Genomic DNA, 16,871 nt, shown 5'->3' on the forward strand with positions numbered 1-16,871 from the left:
CATATGGGTATATGTCTTAATAGCTTAAAATGGCATTAAAACTCTTGGGACTTTAAAAATATGTGCATATTTTTAAAACTACACTGCATGTGTGTGCATTTGTATGTGTGTAAAAACCTTCCTTCCAACCTTGTAAGGTAGGTAGCACAAGTACAATCATACCTATTTTATGAATGAGGAAACTAAGTCACAGAAAAGTAAAGGGACTTGTTCAAAATCACACATCCAGTAAATTTCATCACTGGGATTTCTGACCAGACTGAGGTCGTGGCCCTTTCCGCTCTCCCTAAACCGCCTCTCGGTGAATCCTCTTTTCAGACTGAGTACATGAAAAGTATAAGTGGCTCATACCTGTTTTAAACCAGCCATCGGGTGTGAAAGCACTCTTGGTTTCTTCAGGCTTGTTCCAGTATTCTCGAAATACTGTAGGGCCTCTCACCAAAAGTTCCCCTTCTCTGCCCTCTGAGCCCAGAGTCACCTAAAGAAAAGCAGGGGGGAAGACGGTGAATCTTAAAATTTTTAAAGCAAGGCAAGAAAAGAGAACCATGCAGCCGGGAAGCCAGGGAGCATTCCTGCCTGGCCAAACACAGGTCACACTGAGGCGTGGTCAGTTCTGATCCTAACGCATTTCTCCCACAGTGCGGAACAGTTATTCCCTGAGTGCATATAGCCCGTGACAGTCTCCCCAGTTCTACATGGGGTATGGAGGACACAAGCACACTGCCTTCAGGCAGCTTACAATCAGTCAACCACCCGAAGCCTACTGTCTGTCGTACAAAGCATCTGGTGTATCTGGAAGAGGCTCTCTGCTACAGCTTCTCTCTACAGCCTCTGTTCGCTAGATTTTCAGTTTAAATGAAGAAAATGAAAGCTGCTCTAAATTTTTCCTTTCCATGACTGCTTTTCCAATATAGATGGGCTTTTCTAGTCACTGGCTCCCTCTGATAGATGGACTCCTGTCCAGCTACTGCCATTTCTATCCTGCAGCTTGATCCTGGACAGTTTTACAGCAGAGCATTGATTTTCCTCTTGTTTCAGGAATTGTGGGACGTCAGTTGTGAAATCAAACGTTGCTCTGAGCACACAGCAAAGCTTGCCCCCAGATTGGAGCTTGGATGGCAGCTTTTCACCCAAGCTTGCAAAGAAGGGATGAACCCGAGGGTCTGCTCTAGCCAGTTACAGCAGCTGGGCTGTGGAGGGAGTAGGTGCCAGGACTAGGGAGTGGAGGAGAGAAAAACTATCACAACAGGTGAGACCCGGGCCAATGAACAGTGGAGGCATGTCATAAGATGAGAATAACAAATTATGAAACTATCTATTAATTAATTATACTTTTATTAAGCAACTGCTTGGATGCGAGTAGCTGGAGTGGATACAAAAATAAAGATAAAATAGGCCCTGTTCTAAGAGGAACTTTTAATCTAATAGGAGAAAAGAAAAACACATACACAAATAATCATGGTACTTGGATAGAACTCTGGGCCTGGAGTCAAGAAGAGCTGAGGTCAAATCCAGCCTCAGACACTAACTAGTTGTATGACCTTGGGCAAGTCACTTCAGCATTGTTCACCTCAGTTTCCTTGACTGTAAAATGAGGATAATAATTACATCTAACTTCCAGGGTTGCTGTGAGGATGAGATGATATTTGTAAAGCACAGTGTCTGATATATAAATGTTAGTTGTTATCATCACCATCAACATCACCCAGGAAAATGGTATAAGAAATAGGAGGAGAGGGAGAGTCCCTTCATCTGAAGAGACCAGAGAAGGATTCATAGAGAAGGTGGCATCTGACTTAGGCCTTGAAAGGAGTGATTTCAACAGATAAATATGGGATGAGTGATGAGGGTGAGAAAGGAGGGTTTATTCTAGCAATGTGGAACGCCATAAGCAAAGGAATGGGGAGAATGTAGAGAAGGAGGTACAAGTATCTGCAGCATTAAAAACAATGACAGGATACATTACAAAAGGAAAAGGCAGACATTGAGGAGCTGAGGTTCGCTGATGTTTAGAGCTGATGGTTTTAGTGGCTGTGAGAATCTGCTTCTCATCCCCATAACCATGTACTGATAAAATCTAGATAAAAAATCTCTTTCATCCTCCTTAACAAATGATCTCCTTGTCCTTCCAATTACAAAATTACTCATGGCCAGGACAATCTACATTATGACTGCAGTGATACTGAAGATACCACAATTCTTTCTGTTTTTAATCTTAATAAGATATGTAGCTCTGAACTCCCAAGTACTGCCCTTAATTGACCAGCTTTTCCCCAAGAAAGCTCATATTCAAGGTCTTATCCTGTTTTGCATTCTGCAACAGTCCACAACAATTTGGACTAAAAGATCTTCCTGGCATCTTCAATAAATTTCCCAGGACTTTTAAACTGTTTTTGTTGAAACTTAGGATATACACTTCCAGGTCATGCGAGTAACAAACCAGGGGGCAGGGAAAGGGGAGTCTGAAATTACCAAAAATCTTAGGAAGAAGACAACTCAAAGACCTTGGACATAAGTAGATAAATCAACAGGTAAACATTAAGAACAGAAGGAACTATAGCCTCCAGATCAATTAAACAAGTTCAGGAATCCATGAATAAATAATATAAAATAAGGGAAAACGATATAGTACTTAATGAAACAGAGGACCATGTGGAATGTGAGAACATAGAATCATAACATGCTGTTCCTGAGGGATTCAAAAGAGAAATGAGAAGTGTGAGAACAGAATTTACAGCCTGCATAGCAAAAATAATGGGCAGAATAGAAAAACTGGAAAGTCTCAACAAAGAAACAAAAGAGAAAACAATAGATGAGGAATGCAAATATATGGAAGTGAAGGACAATCTGAAAGAAAAGACGCAAAAAGCAGTAACATTAAAAGAAAATACGTTCACTATACAAGGAAAATGTACTGATCTTGAAGACAGGAGTCAGAGAGACAACCTAAACATCAAAGGTCTTGCAGAAGAACAGGACTGGACAAAAAAATCCTTACCACCATAATGCAGGAAATAATAGAAGAAAACTGCCCAGAACCTCTGAACATAGAAAATGGAAAGAATTCACAAATCACCTCCAGAAAAAAAAAAACCCAAGGCTGCAAATTCCAAGATACACAGCAGTTAAATTGAACAATTCAATTCAGAAACAACAAATTCTGCAAAAGATCAGGAGAAGGACTTTCAAATACAAAAGAAAGGACATTTGAATCATGCAAGACCATTCTGTGCACATTAGAAAACATAGGGGGGGAATGGAAACTTAAGATACTATGAGGTTATTATGCATTAGTTATACCAATATCTAACAAGACAAGAAATTAAACTTCTCATACTTCTCTGATATCACTCTGGATCCCACAGGTATGAAAATTTTTATTACAGCTCTTTTTTATATTGGCAAAGAACTAGAAACTAAGAGGCAGCCCATTAAACAGGGAATGGCTTGTTCCAAATTAATGGCATATGAATGTAATGGAATACTACTGTGATGTAAGAAATGACAAAAGGGATGGCTTTAGAGAAACTTGGAAGACCTGTATGGACCGATGCAGAGTAAAGTAAGTAGAACCTGGAGAAATTATACTAGAACATCAATATTGTAAAAATTAACAATTTTGAAAGACTTAAGACTTCTGATCAACTCAATAATCAATCAAGATGCCAGAGAACTGATGATGAAGCATGACATTCTATCTACCAATGGAAAGAGGATAGACGAATATGCATAGCGGGCATAGATTTGTGCACATGGCCAATGTGGGAATTTTTTTGTTTTGCTTGATTATGTTTGTTACAAGGGTTTTCACTTTGTTTTTCTTTTTTTCATTTGTAGGGGAGGAAGAAAAAAAATAGATGCTTAATATTTCAGAAAAAAAATTTTAAATAGAGCTGTAGAATATGGGAACATAGGGAAGTCACCTGGAACTATGTTTGTAAAGAAACCAGAGGGCTTACAGAATTCTCTAGGAGAGACATCCAGCGTCATCAGTCTCCTTTGTAATATGTGGAGTCCAAAACAAACACATCACATATTACTTTCAACAGAGGAGCCTCAGTTGAAGGTTATACTGTTGGACTATTTATACATATAAAATTATATTATTTATCTATAATTCTGTTGGCCTGCTTCTCAAAGAGAATCACCTTTCTCATGTGGATCCTATTACCAAACTCCCTGGTAAATATAACAAAAATAACAACACCATAATAGTCTTTCTTTTTTTCTGGAACATTTTTAATTTCCTTACCTTCTTCTTTCCTCCCTCTCTTTCTCTCTCTCTCTCTCTCTCTCTCTCTCTCTCTCTCTTCTCCTCTCTCTCTCTCTCTCTCTCTCTCTCTCTCTCTCTCTCTCTTTTTCTCTCTCTCTCCCCCCCTCCAAAGTTAGAAGCAACATTTCCAAAACCCCAATTCCCTGCCATTGTAGATAGAAAAGCACTCTGTATTTCTGAGACCACCCTAACAATGAATTGAGGACTGCTGCTAGGGATCTCAGTGCTTGATAAGGTGACCTCTGGAACAAATCTGGTGAGAGATACTCTTTGTTTTTCATGTCTTCTTCTCTAAACACATCTTGGACCCAGTGGGCAAAATGGGTTTTGCCAAGTTTCCCACTCACTGGCCGCAAAGGTCACTGAATCCAGTATTCTCCTCTCTAGGAAGGGGTTTGTTCAGCCTTCAGGAGTCTGCCAAGAAGCTGCACTGGCCTTTTCAGTGGTGACTATGGCTGACTTAACTGGAATAATTTCTGTCGATTGGGGAAAGGCCCAGCCTTTGAAATGACAGCTGTCGAGGACACCAGCTGCCAGGTGTGGCACTTGGCACTACCAGCTACCAAGTGTCCATCTTAAGGGAAAAGTGTGATTCCCTCTCTTCACCCAGGGAAGCCAGCTGAGGAGCAGCTCTGGCAGAGAACATCTGATACCTCTTTTCCAAATCCTGTAGTCATTGCTGAAAATATCAAGAAATATATTTTAAAATGAGTTGATCAAAACAACAACACCTGTAAGCACCTCTCATCCTGTTCTGTGCCACACTTTCTAAGGAGCCACTGTGGGTAAGTCAAGCTCATTCACGGACCTTACGGTGAGTGACTCCAGCTTCAGTGACTAATAACTAAGACCGACCTGGAAGCTACAAGACAACCTCCAAGTTAGCGTTCATTCGTCCAGGCTTTGGGGAATGAGACCCAGTCCACCTGACAAAGGGGCAGGCAGTTACCCGCAGGTAGCAGCAGGGGGCACCTGTGGTCCTTGACCACACAAAGCCTCCTAACACTTAATGACGAGATGGAGGTGAAGGAGAGCCTCAGATCAGGCTGGTTCTGCGAGAAAGACCTTCAGTGGGAAAACTAGGAAGGCCTCAAGTAGATTTAATAGACGGGTATTGTGGGGCTGCAGTCATACCGATTCAAGCCACAAGGCTACGTGGATTGGTCATGTAACAAGCCAACTTGATTCAGCAAACATTTCCTGAGCGTTCTGGCTAGGGACTAGAGATCCAAAGCTGAAGTTGAGAAACAGTCCCTGCCCTCAAGGAGCTTATAGTCTACTAGGCCAATGGGTATCAGCCCACAGATCTTAGCCTCCAAATTATGGGCAAAGGGGAAAAAAACAGGCTATATTTGCATTTCATTTCCATACATGACATGCGTTAAATCTGAACAGCTGGTAAAAACGTCACAGGCTACAAACATTTTTTGCTGTTCTTAACACTGGTTGATCCTGTCTGCTAGGCTTCTTCTCCCCTATACTTCTGTTTTGTGGGGTTTTCTGACTGCTCTTTAGCTACACTAAAGAAATTAATTGGTAGCTGAGTACTTGCTAGACTCCATTTATAAGTTCTCTCTGGCAATGGCCTGTCTCCGCCCTCTGCCTACCTTAGGGTTCTCCCTCCTCACGCACATATACACACATATACATGTTTGTATATATGCATATACATAAATGAGTATACTAGTATAGGTATGTAGAATGTGTATTACACACAAGTATGTATATACACACATATACATGTATGCATATACCTGTGCATACACACACACACACACACACATATACATACACATGTTCCTTATGTGTGGCACTGCTTCAGAATCAAGAGCATTTTCTCAGTCTGTCCCCAATGCCTGAAACCTCTCCCTCCTGATCTCTACCTCCAAGCTTCCCTCCAGTTTCACCTGAAGAACCAGTTTTTGAAAGAAGTCTTTCTCAGTCCTCCTTAATCTCAGTGCCTTCCCTCTGGGATCATCTCCAATTTATCCCATATGTAGCTTATCTGTATGCAGTCATTTGTAAGTTGCCTCCTTATTAGACTGTGAGCTCCCTGAGGACAGGGACTGGCTTTTGTTTTGTTTTGCCCTTCTTTGCGTTCCAGTGCTTAGCACAGTGCCTGGCACTCAGATGGCGCCTAAGAGATATCTGACTACCTGACTGTGTTTTGTGTGTATGTAAATAAAACTGGTGCAAATATACACATAAAATCCCCTGAACATACTTAAAAAACGTCTATCTATGCAGATAGACCTAGGACCTAAACACTCACTCACTCTCTTCGTGTGTGTGCATATGTATGTATATATGCATGCATGTACATAAACACACACATGTATATGCACACACACATATACACAAGTGCATGGACACACACACACACACACACACACACACACACACACATGCACATGTCATGTAACAGTGACCATAAACAGGTTTTCCTGTCAGCAGGTATCTGGCTCCCTATCTGAATTGGCCCAATCAATAGAAATGTGCAGAGGAGCCAAGGATGGTCTTGGCCTTGAACCCCTCCAGGGTATCTGAGCCATAGAACACAACCTCAGTGGAATTTCTATCTTTTGCAGCTTTCCCTGATTTTGAGCAGAACCCTTTAATGGTCTCCTTTTGGTCCTTTGAAAGCATGGCCAACATCTTCGTGCCTCCTCTAGAGGTGAACTGCTTGGTGCTTTAGAAGGAAATCTGCTGCCCTACTGGGCAGAAATACGACCCATTATTTCTGCCTGCAGCTACAAAAGATCGAACGGAATTCTTGACATGCCCCCAAAAGAAGGGCAGGGTGTCGAGCTTTGGGAAATAAAGCACCCAGAGCGTTTACCTGGCTGCTGCTCCATCTAAGAGGAATCGCATGCTGAATGAACTCCAAATTTCTCGTCATATCTACTCAGATTTTGGCAGAGGCTCAATCCACATCTTATCTAGAGTGGAACTCCTTGGCAGCAGGCACCTCCCTGTTGTGTAATTTAATGATGTTATGGCTGGCTTGCAAACAGTAAAACAGAAAGGCCGTGACGTTATCTTAATAGGATTTTGCTTGCAGAACTCAGAATGTCACTGGCACCATTCCCTGGTGTCCAAAGAGGATGCAACCAGTTTGGTGCCAGCATCCCCTATTCCTTGAAGTGGCATAAATTAAAATGTAGGTTTAAGGCTTTGCAAACTGACAAATCATTCGCACCTGATTCACACCGTCTGCACACTAATGTTCCAGGCCTTCATGGCAATCTAAGTTCAAAACTAAACAATGTCACATATTTCAACAAGAGCACAAAGTCTGTTGGTCATAAAGGAGACTAGGCAAAAGACTGAAGATGGATTAGACTATATCCATCACCACTGGTGAAAAAATAAGTCAGAGCACGTGCCCTTCTGACAATGGTGCAGTCAAGTTATTTCTCTGCCATTTTTTAAAGGAAGATGGTTGCCTTACTTTGCAAAATCTTGAAGGCCTCCCCTCCCTGCCCTTTGTTGACACTGCTGACCTAAGTTATGAGTGGATATTGAAAAATTTGGGCCATTTCACTAAAAAAAAAATTTCCTATTTACAAAATATGTTATGATGACCTGAGCCTCAGTCTCCCCATAATGCAAAATGAGAGAGCTAGAGTAGATGATTTCTAACGTTCCTCCTAAGTCCTGTAGGCTTATTAATACACATTTTAACTGCTTTAATGCCATAATTTTACCAGTCAGCTATGCAAAGTCCAGGAAGATGGGTGTTTGATGTTTGCCAATCAGCAGATGGATTCACCTGGTTGCACTTGAATAATACGGTGCATAGGATAAGAGTCTATTTTCCCTTTGGGAAAACAAGAAGTTATAATAAGTTCCACAGATAAAGTCAAATCTTAGTGATTTAAAAATGCATAATCTGTATGCCTTGATTTTACCTCTTTTTTTTTTTTTGGTTAGGCAATGGGTTAAGTGACTTGCCCAGGGTCACACAGCTAGTAAGTGTTATGTGTCTGAGGCCAGATTTGAATTCAGGTCCTCTTGAATCCAGGGCCGGCGCTCTATCCACTGTGCCACCTAGCTGCCCGATTTTACCTCTTAATTAGAGGGCAACAAAAATGGGTTATACATATGGGAGAATCCTTACCTGGCAAACAGAAACTTGCTTGATCAAAGCTACTGTTGTTCAGCCATTTCAGTGTGTCCAATTCTTCATGACTTCATTTGGGATTTTCTTGGCAAAGATGCTGGACTAGTTTGCCACTTCGTTCTCCAGGTCATTTTACAAATGAGGAAACTGAGGCACACAGGATGATAGCACATAAAAACGGCCTCTGAATTGTTCTTGAGAAGGAAAGAAGCCATTGATGGAGTTCAGAGAACCTCTGTGTTCTGGCATCAGGGTAGGACAAGTAGCTACTATATTGGTAGGGAGGGAAGACCACAGTCCATTGACACTCCTAAGGAACACTCAGAATCAGTTTTACCTTCAAGGTTTTTAGGTCAGCTTCAGACTTTGTCATACCTTTTGAGATGGCTGCAGAATAAAGCAGGCCCCTGAGATGTAACAAATTTGGAGATAGCCCAAAAGATCTTAGATGCTTAAGTCTTTGGGCTAATTATTCAGTAACCCAAATATGGCTCCTAAGGACAGAAGGCTTGGAATGAGGTAACTTCTGAGGTAGATCAGAGAAGTCATGAGTTTCCAGTGGCCAGAGAAAAACAGTTGGCTGGCATAGAATGCCTTAATTAATCTTTGCTTCCAGGAGCAAGGGATGGGGCTCTCTGTTATTAATAGGAATGCAAACTGAACATGAGAAAAATCTATTCCTATAGGAAACTGAAGTATGGTACTCCAGAGGCAACATAAAGCTTAGGGGGTATATTAGCTTTCTAGGTAAAAAGGGAAATTATATTAAAAAGGGGGAACTTTGTTATGGCAAAACATAAGCAACTATATATTTGCTTTTGAAGTCTCTACTAGTAGACCTAGAGTTCTTATTTACAATAATGACACTATAATAAATAAAGAGAATATATTAATAAGGGTTGCTATACTATGATTGTATGGCACCATGGTGTAGTGGAAGGAGCTTTGGACTTAGGAGAAATCCAGGTCTGAATCACACCTCTGACACTTATAAGCTGTGTGACTATGAGCCCATCAACCAGTAAATATTTATTAAGTACCTACCGTGCCAGGCACTGTGCTAAATGCTGAGGACACAGAAAGAAGCAATCTCTGCCCTCAAGGAGCTTACAATCTAGTGGGAGAGACAAGATGCAAGCAAATATATGTAGAGCAAGCTAGATACAGGATAGATTGGAAATAATTAACAGAGGGAAGGTGCTAGAATTAAGAGGGGTTAGGGAAGGCTTCCTGTAGAAAGTGGATTTTAGTTGTTACTCAAAGGAAGCCAGGGAGGTCAGCAGTCAGAGAAAAGGAGGGAGAACGTTCCAGGAATGGAGGAGAGCCAGAGAAAATGCCCAGAGCTGAGAGACAGAGTGTCTGGTTTGTGCAAGAGCCGGATGTCAGTGTCACTGAATGGAAGAGTCCATAATGGGGAGTAAGGTGCAAGAAGCCCGGGAAGGTAGGAGGGGGTTAGGTTATAAAGGGCTTGGAATGCCAAACAGATCATTTTGTATTTTATCCTGGAGGTGACAGGAAGCCACTGGAGTTTACCAAGTAGGAGAATGACTCGAGGCAGGTAGACTCCCCCAGCAGGCTATTGCAATAGTCCAGGTGTGAGGTGATGAGGACGGGAGCCAATGCGAGGGCAGCCTCAGAGGAAAGAAGGGGTATATTTGAGAGATGCTGCAAAGGTGAACCCTCTGAACCCTAGTTATCTGTCTCTACAATGGGGATGATATCTGTTGCACCTAACTCATGGGGTTTTTGTAAAGATTGAAGGAGATCAATGAATAATGAAGGCAAACAAAGCACTTTACCCACAGGGTGTCCCAAAAGTCTTGGTGCAGTTTTAATAGCTTAAGTAATTCAACAACTTAAAATATTTAAAATAGCTTTTAAGCTATTACTGCTTAAGACTGCACCAAGCCTCAGGGGACACCCTGTATGTGATCTCATCCGAGCTTCACAACAACCTGGGAGGTTATCCCTCTTTTACAGATGAGGAGACTGAGATGGGCAAAAGTCAGGTGACTTGCTCAGGGTCATACTGCTAGTAAGTGTCTGAGGTGGGAATCAAAACTCAGTTCTTCCTGACCTCACTTCCAACATTCCATTCACCCATGTCACCTAGCTGCCTCTTTGAGATTATGTATGTAAAATGCCTTGTAAAGCTGAAGGCATTTTATCAATGTCGGTTATTATTATGAGGAAAAAGAGTCTGGGTTTATAAGACACTGATTTAGGCTTTGCAATGTTACTAGCTAAAGTACAACGCATAGGAGGCACAATCCAGTTTCCTAATAATGGGACAAACGTCATAAGGATACTAAATGAGCCCTCTGAACTCATCAACGACTCAGGGGAAAGAAGATGGACAGAAGAGGAAAAAGATCACTGAATGAAAAAAAAATTCTTGTAGCACTTTTTGACCAAGTTTGCAATCATTTCATCACACTAGGCTAATAAAAATGATCCATTTGATCCAAGTAATCAATTTAGTGATTTCTATCAATTTTGCTTTACTCCAATCAATAGTAATTTGAAATAGATCTACCTTGTTAAAAATAATTTATTTTGAGAGTGGGTTAAAAAAAAAAGACAGGACTTTTCAAATAGGCTGTAAAAATTTCCTTCTAGTTTATCTATAATGGAAGAGAAAGTTCAAATCTCCCTAGTGCAGCAGAGACCACATGGCAGGGCTGTATGTTACTGTCCACGTCGTAGCCTCTGTTCACTGTGTTATGCTGAAGACTAATTAGCCATATGCTGCTATAAGAAAGGAGTTAATTCAATCACCCAGAAGAGAAATAAAAAATTCTTCTTTCTGAAGCAGTCACTGGCTAGTGGGGGTCCACATGTAGTGGCAAGCATAGGTCATGTCTACTTGCTTTTCTGAGGCCCACTTTGTCCAGTTACTGATGGACATTATCCCTTCTCCCTGCTTCCTCACCTCTTTAACTGTAATATCTTCTTACTGCTACAAACTCTGTCTAGTCAGTTTGGAATCTCACTCCATTTTCTCTGGTGTTCACCATCCCACCAAAAGGATGATGACACCTGCACACTTCACAGTGGGAAACAAAGACTCTGGCCTTAAGAAAACCAACACAATCAATCAGCAAAATCATCACATGCCTACTATTTGCCAGGTATTGTGTTAGGTGAAACCTAAACTTAACCTTTTTAAAGGCCAAGTCTTTATTTCCCACTTGTGAAGCCTCCAGAGGTCACCATCTTGGCTGATAGGGTTAACACTAGAGACAATGGGATGAGATCCCAAATGAACTAGGCAAAGTTTGCAGAAGTGAGAAGATCTTAGTTACAGTTACCAAGAATAGAAAGAAGATAATTCACTGGGGGTGGGGTAGAACATTCCTGGAGAAATACGAGATGAAATGAGATTAGATTTTCACACGTGTTGCAAAAATATTGGAGGGTGAGACATTATAGATAGTAAACTAAATATATATTAGTCTTGTTTAAAAAAAAACCCCATCAACTATCATAATGCTTACCTTCTCAGTGATGGGGGAGGTGGTGGGAAGGAGAGGGAGAATTTAGAACTAAAATTTTAAAAAGAAAAGAATGCTAAAAATAAATACATAAATACATAAGAATTAAACTTTAAAAAATTGAGATGTACAAATAGAAGAATGTGGGAAGTGTGCAGAAATTCTATTTAACTCTGGTTAGCCCTTACTGTAATTCTATGTTCACTGTCAGATCAATTTAGGGGATCTGTAGAAAATTTAGAGGGCTTAGAGAAAGATAAGTATGATTAAAGGATTTTTAAAAAGAAATCTTACAAGGAAATGGAATTCTAACACTAATAAAAATAGCTAGCATGTATATAGCCCTTCACATATGTCATCCCCTTTCAAATGAGATAACACGTATAAAGTGCTTAGCACAGTGTCTGGGGCACAACAGATAATATATAAATGTATTATCCAAATGCTTATATAGTAGGTACTCTATAAATGCTTATCATCTAAATGCTTATATAGTAGGTACTCTATAAATGCTTATTATCCAAATGCTTATATAGTAGGTACTCTATAAATGCTTATTATCTAAATGCTTATATAGTAGGGACTCTATAAATGCTTATCTAAATGCTTACATAGTAGGTACTCTATAAATGCTTATTATCTAAATGCTTATATAGTAGGTACTCTATAAATGCTTATTATCCAAATGCTTATATAGTAGGTACTCTATAAATGCTTATTATCCAAATGCTTATATAGTAGGTACTCTATAAATGCTTATTATCCAAATGCTTATATAGTAGGTACTCTATAAATGCTTATTATCTAAATGTTTATATAGTAGGTACTCTATAAATGCTTATCTAAATGCTTATATAGTAGGTACTCTATAAATGCTTATTATCCAAATGCTTATATAGTAGGTACTCTATAAATGCTTATCTAAATGCTTATATAGTAGGTACTCTATAAATGCTTATCTAAATGCTTATATAGTAGGTACTCTATAAATGCTTATTATCTAAATGCTTATATAGTAGGTACTCTATAAATGCTTATCTAAATGCTTATATAGTAGGTACTCTATAAATGCTTATTATCCAAATGCTTATATAGTAGGTACTCTATAAATGCTTATTATCTAAATGCTTATATAGTAGGTACTCTATAAATGCTTATTATCTAAGTGCTTATATAGTAGGTACTCTATAAATGCTTATTATACAAAAGCTTATATAGTAGGTACTCTATAAATGCTTATTATCTAAATGCTTATATAGTAGGTACTCTATAAATGCTTATTATCCAAATGCTTATATAGTAGGTACTCTTCACCCCCATCTCCCCTTTCTTTGATGTTCAAAGCAACCGAAGAGGTAGGTGTTAGTGTTACCTCCTATCACAGATAAGGAAATGGAGGCCGGGAGAAAATGAAGTGGCTTTCCCAGGGTCACCCGGCTAAGAAGTATCTCAGAAGGATTGAAACTCAGAGAGAGTCCCAGTCCAAAGCCAGCGCTCTATCCATTACATCACACAGCTGTTTTTAGAGAAAGCTAAACAGGAAGAGGACCCATGCAGAGGGAGGGAGCAACGGTGACTCAATTACAGTGAAATACATGAAGGCTTACTCTAAGTAAGAATGGGTACTGGATGGCTACACTTTTTTTCACTAGGGAAAAATCAAGAAGGAATGGGCTCCTGTTACATTAGGAAGAATTTAGGTCAATTCTTAAGAAGAACCTTGTACTAACAAGGATGTAAGGCACTGGTTTTGGCACAGTAGATAGAGTGCTGGAGGTGAAGTCAGAAAGACTCATTTAAGTGAGTTCAAATCCAGCCTCAGACACTTACTAGCTGTTTGACCCTGGGCAAGTCACTTCACCTTGTTGGCCTCAGTTTCCTCATCTGTAAAATAAGCTGGAGAAGGAAATGGCAAACCACTCCAGTATCTCTGTCAAGAAAACCCCAAAGAGTTGGACACAACTCAAACAATTGAACAACAATGTCCTGGAACAGATCACTAAGGGAAGCTATGGGGCTTCCTTGTGGAAAGGTTTAGGTGAAATCTCTGCAATGGAATGGCCCCTTGAGGGGCGCCATGAAACCAAAGTTCTATGATTATTTTTTCTCAAATATACTCTCCTTATTCCTCAAATCTCTGAGATCAGAGTGTGCTCTGAGGGCCCTTGAAGGTCCCTAGATCCTCTCTAGGGATCAGTAATGTCAAAACTATTTTCATAATAACATTAATCCATTTTAATTTCTAAAGCAGCAAATAGTAACAGATATATCCCACATAAATAAATGCTCTTTGGGTTCTCAATGATTTTTAAGAGTGTAAAAGGGATAAAAAACAAACAAAAAAATAAAATAGGCTTTATATCTTTGCCTCATATTACATGAGACATGAGCTCTTGAAAAGTCTGTGAATTGAATTTTTGTGAATGAAGGCCATATTTTAAATAAACTGTGGAAAGAAAAAAAAAAGAATGTAAAGGGACCAGACGCCACATTTGAGAGCCACTGTCCTAGATCAATGATACATACAACACGTTGGACAAGAGTAGGAGAGTCTAAATGCTAAACATTCATTCTGCCTTACGCCCAATGAACTTCTCAAAATTTCTACTGAACAACCTATCACTATTTCCTCCAGGGTTTCAACTTTTCTCATCAATAACCTTTGGTGACCTTTAAGGAGTACAAGGCATAAAAGACATGTATCACGGTGTAGACGGGCCAACAGTAACAAAGGAAAGGGTCTGTTTGATGTTAGGGTAAATCAGGAATTAGGGGGTGGGCTTCTAATTTGACTCAGCCAATCACAGGCGAGAAGCTTTTTCTCAATCATTTTGAAACTCAACATCATCTATAAAACAACAATAAAAAAATCTAATCTGCCCACCAAGTTGTAAAGAGAGCTGAAATGAGATTCATAAGGTGCTCTGAGTCGCTCGGAGGGCAGTCCCCCAGAACCACAAGACATAGTAATCATCAGAGAATACAATCATCATTTATGACCCCTTCCTGGTCCGTGCTGATCAGCAGCTGCATACAAACAGCTGTCTAATCAATCCACAGACAGTCACTCTTCTGGGGAATTGATTTTCATTGCTGATAGGCACAGCTACTTACTGGACTTCTGGACTAGAAACAAAAGGCATATAAATGCTGCCTGGACAATTCAATTCGAATTTCGAAAAAGCCCCATCCAATTTATTCTTAATTGGTTTACGGAGACGTAGAACTTGACCTAATTCTTCCACTACCATAAAAACTCATCCCAATAAATCCTACTGTTTGTATAAATGTTCATCTTGCCAGGGGCAAGCGCTCTGTTTGGGGCCAGGCTAGTGTGAAGTAATTTAGACAGACTGCTATTTCCCTCTTCCTGAAAAGGAGATGAGTTTTGCTTTGTTTTAAATCAGAGCTAGGGGGAGGGGGAAGGAGGAAAAGAACTCTCCAAATCAAGCCCCATCCAGGCCACACTGTACATGTTTTTCAGAGAATCCTAGTTTAGAATATTCACTTTTAATAATGGGCTCTGAATGGTAAGATTCATTTACTTTCCACCTGAGAGGGCTATCAATAATAAAAAGCCTGGGAAGATGCTAAGAATTACACACCTAGAAGAAGGTGCTGATCCGAAGAGAACAGCCATGAAAAGGAACACACACACACACACACACACACACACACACACACACACGCACGCACTATTAGATCTTTAAAAAAAAAAGCACTGTCATATTCTTGGGTTATAGACAAAAGATAACCATTGTAAAGCAGCAGCCCATGACAAAGTTAGCCTAGACAAGACCGAGGATACTTGGCCACACTAGTTATAAAGGAACTCCGCCGAGCTTTTCAGGACGTTAACCTTTTTCGAGACAGATTTCAACATCATAAATCAGTTCTGAGCTACCAGCTAGCTGACAACTTTGTACTCCAGAGTTCAAGTTTTTCTTGTTAGTGAGCTTGGGAGGCAATAAATACAGCGAGCTATCAGATCTTCTTCCTACTTTCTAGGCCCCCCTCATTAAAGATGTGTAAAAGGTCACTTCAGAATGCACATCTCAACTACTGTGGCAGCCAGCCAGAATTGGGCCAGGATACAAAGAATTCCATGCCTCTGTCCTCTTTACCTGTTCCCTGTTTAGAAATGTAGGTTGTCTCAACAAAGGTTGTTTCTGCCTGGGGGGAGGGGCACAATTAATCAATCTACAAATATTTATTAGGCATCTACTACTATGTGCCAGGCAGTGGGTGTTCAGGATACAAAAAAAAAATGCATCAATTTTCACATTGCAGGACTTTCAGATTTCAGAGTACTTACATTTTCCCACAATCTACTTTTAGATACTGGTCCTTAATACACTGTTTCAATCACAAAATTTCCTTTTAAATGGTTCTACTAAAGTGAGCAAAGGCAGTGAGGCGGCACTACAGTTCACTGAGCATAGGGCCTGAAGTCAGGAAGTCTTGAGTTCAAGTCTAGCTAGCTGTGTGACCTTAGACAAGTCCCTTAACTACTGTAAAATGGGGACAATAACAGCGCTCAACTCCCAGGGTTCTTGCAAGGATCACATGAGATAGTATTTGTAAACTGCTTAGAACAGTGCCTGGCACACAGTAGGTGCTATATAAATGTTAGCTATAATGATGATGATGATGGTGGTGGTGGTGGTGATGATGATGATGATGAAGAAGAAGAATCAAGAGGATAAGTTTTACTATAACAGCAATACTAAAAATAAACACTTGTAAAAGACTCAAGGATACTGATTGATGTGACGATCAGCCATGATTCCCCAGGACTGATGAAGCATGCTGTCTACCTCCTCACAGACAGGTGATGAGACTAACTATGCAGAGTGAGCCATACATTTTTCGGAGTGGCCAATGCAAATATTTGTTTTGCTTGACCATGTATGTGTATTTTTCTTGACCATCCATATTTGTTTTAAGGATTTTCTTTTTCTTTTCCAGTGGGGAAGGGGGG

At 40.1% G+C, this 16,871-nt stretch overlaps 1 protein-coding gene across 2 annotated transcripts in view; it reads right to left on the reverse strand.

Moving 5' to 3' along the window:
* The window catches only part of ACSF3 (acyl-CoA synthetase family member 3), a 234,265-nt gene that overhangs the window by 101,379 nt on the left and 116,015 nt on the right, over positions 1 to 16,871 (reverse strand). For both annotated transcript variants that reach the window (XM_020989140.2, XM_020989142.2), the window contains exon 7: positions 352 to 478. In XM_020989140.2, the coding sequence (XP_020844799.1) occupies positions 352 to 478 (127 nt within the window). The remainder of the gene's footprint in view (positions 1 to 351; positions 479 to 16,871) is intronic.

Source organism: Phascolarctos cinereus, unplaced genomic scaffold, assembly GCF_003287225.1.
Source record: "Phascolarctos cinereus isolate Bilbo 61053 unplaced genomic scaffold, phaCin_HiC Scaffold_2;HRSCAF=192, whole genome shotgun sequence".
Taxonomy (NCBI): Eukaryota; Metazoa; Chordata; class Mammalia; order Diprotodontia; family Phascolarctidae; genus Phascolarctos; species Phascolarctos cinereus.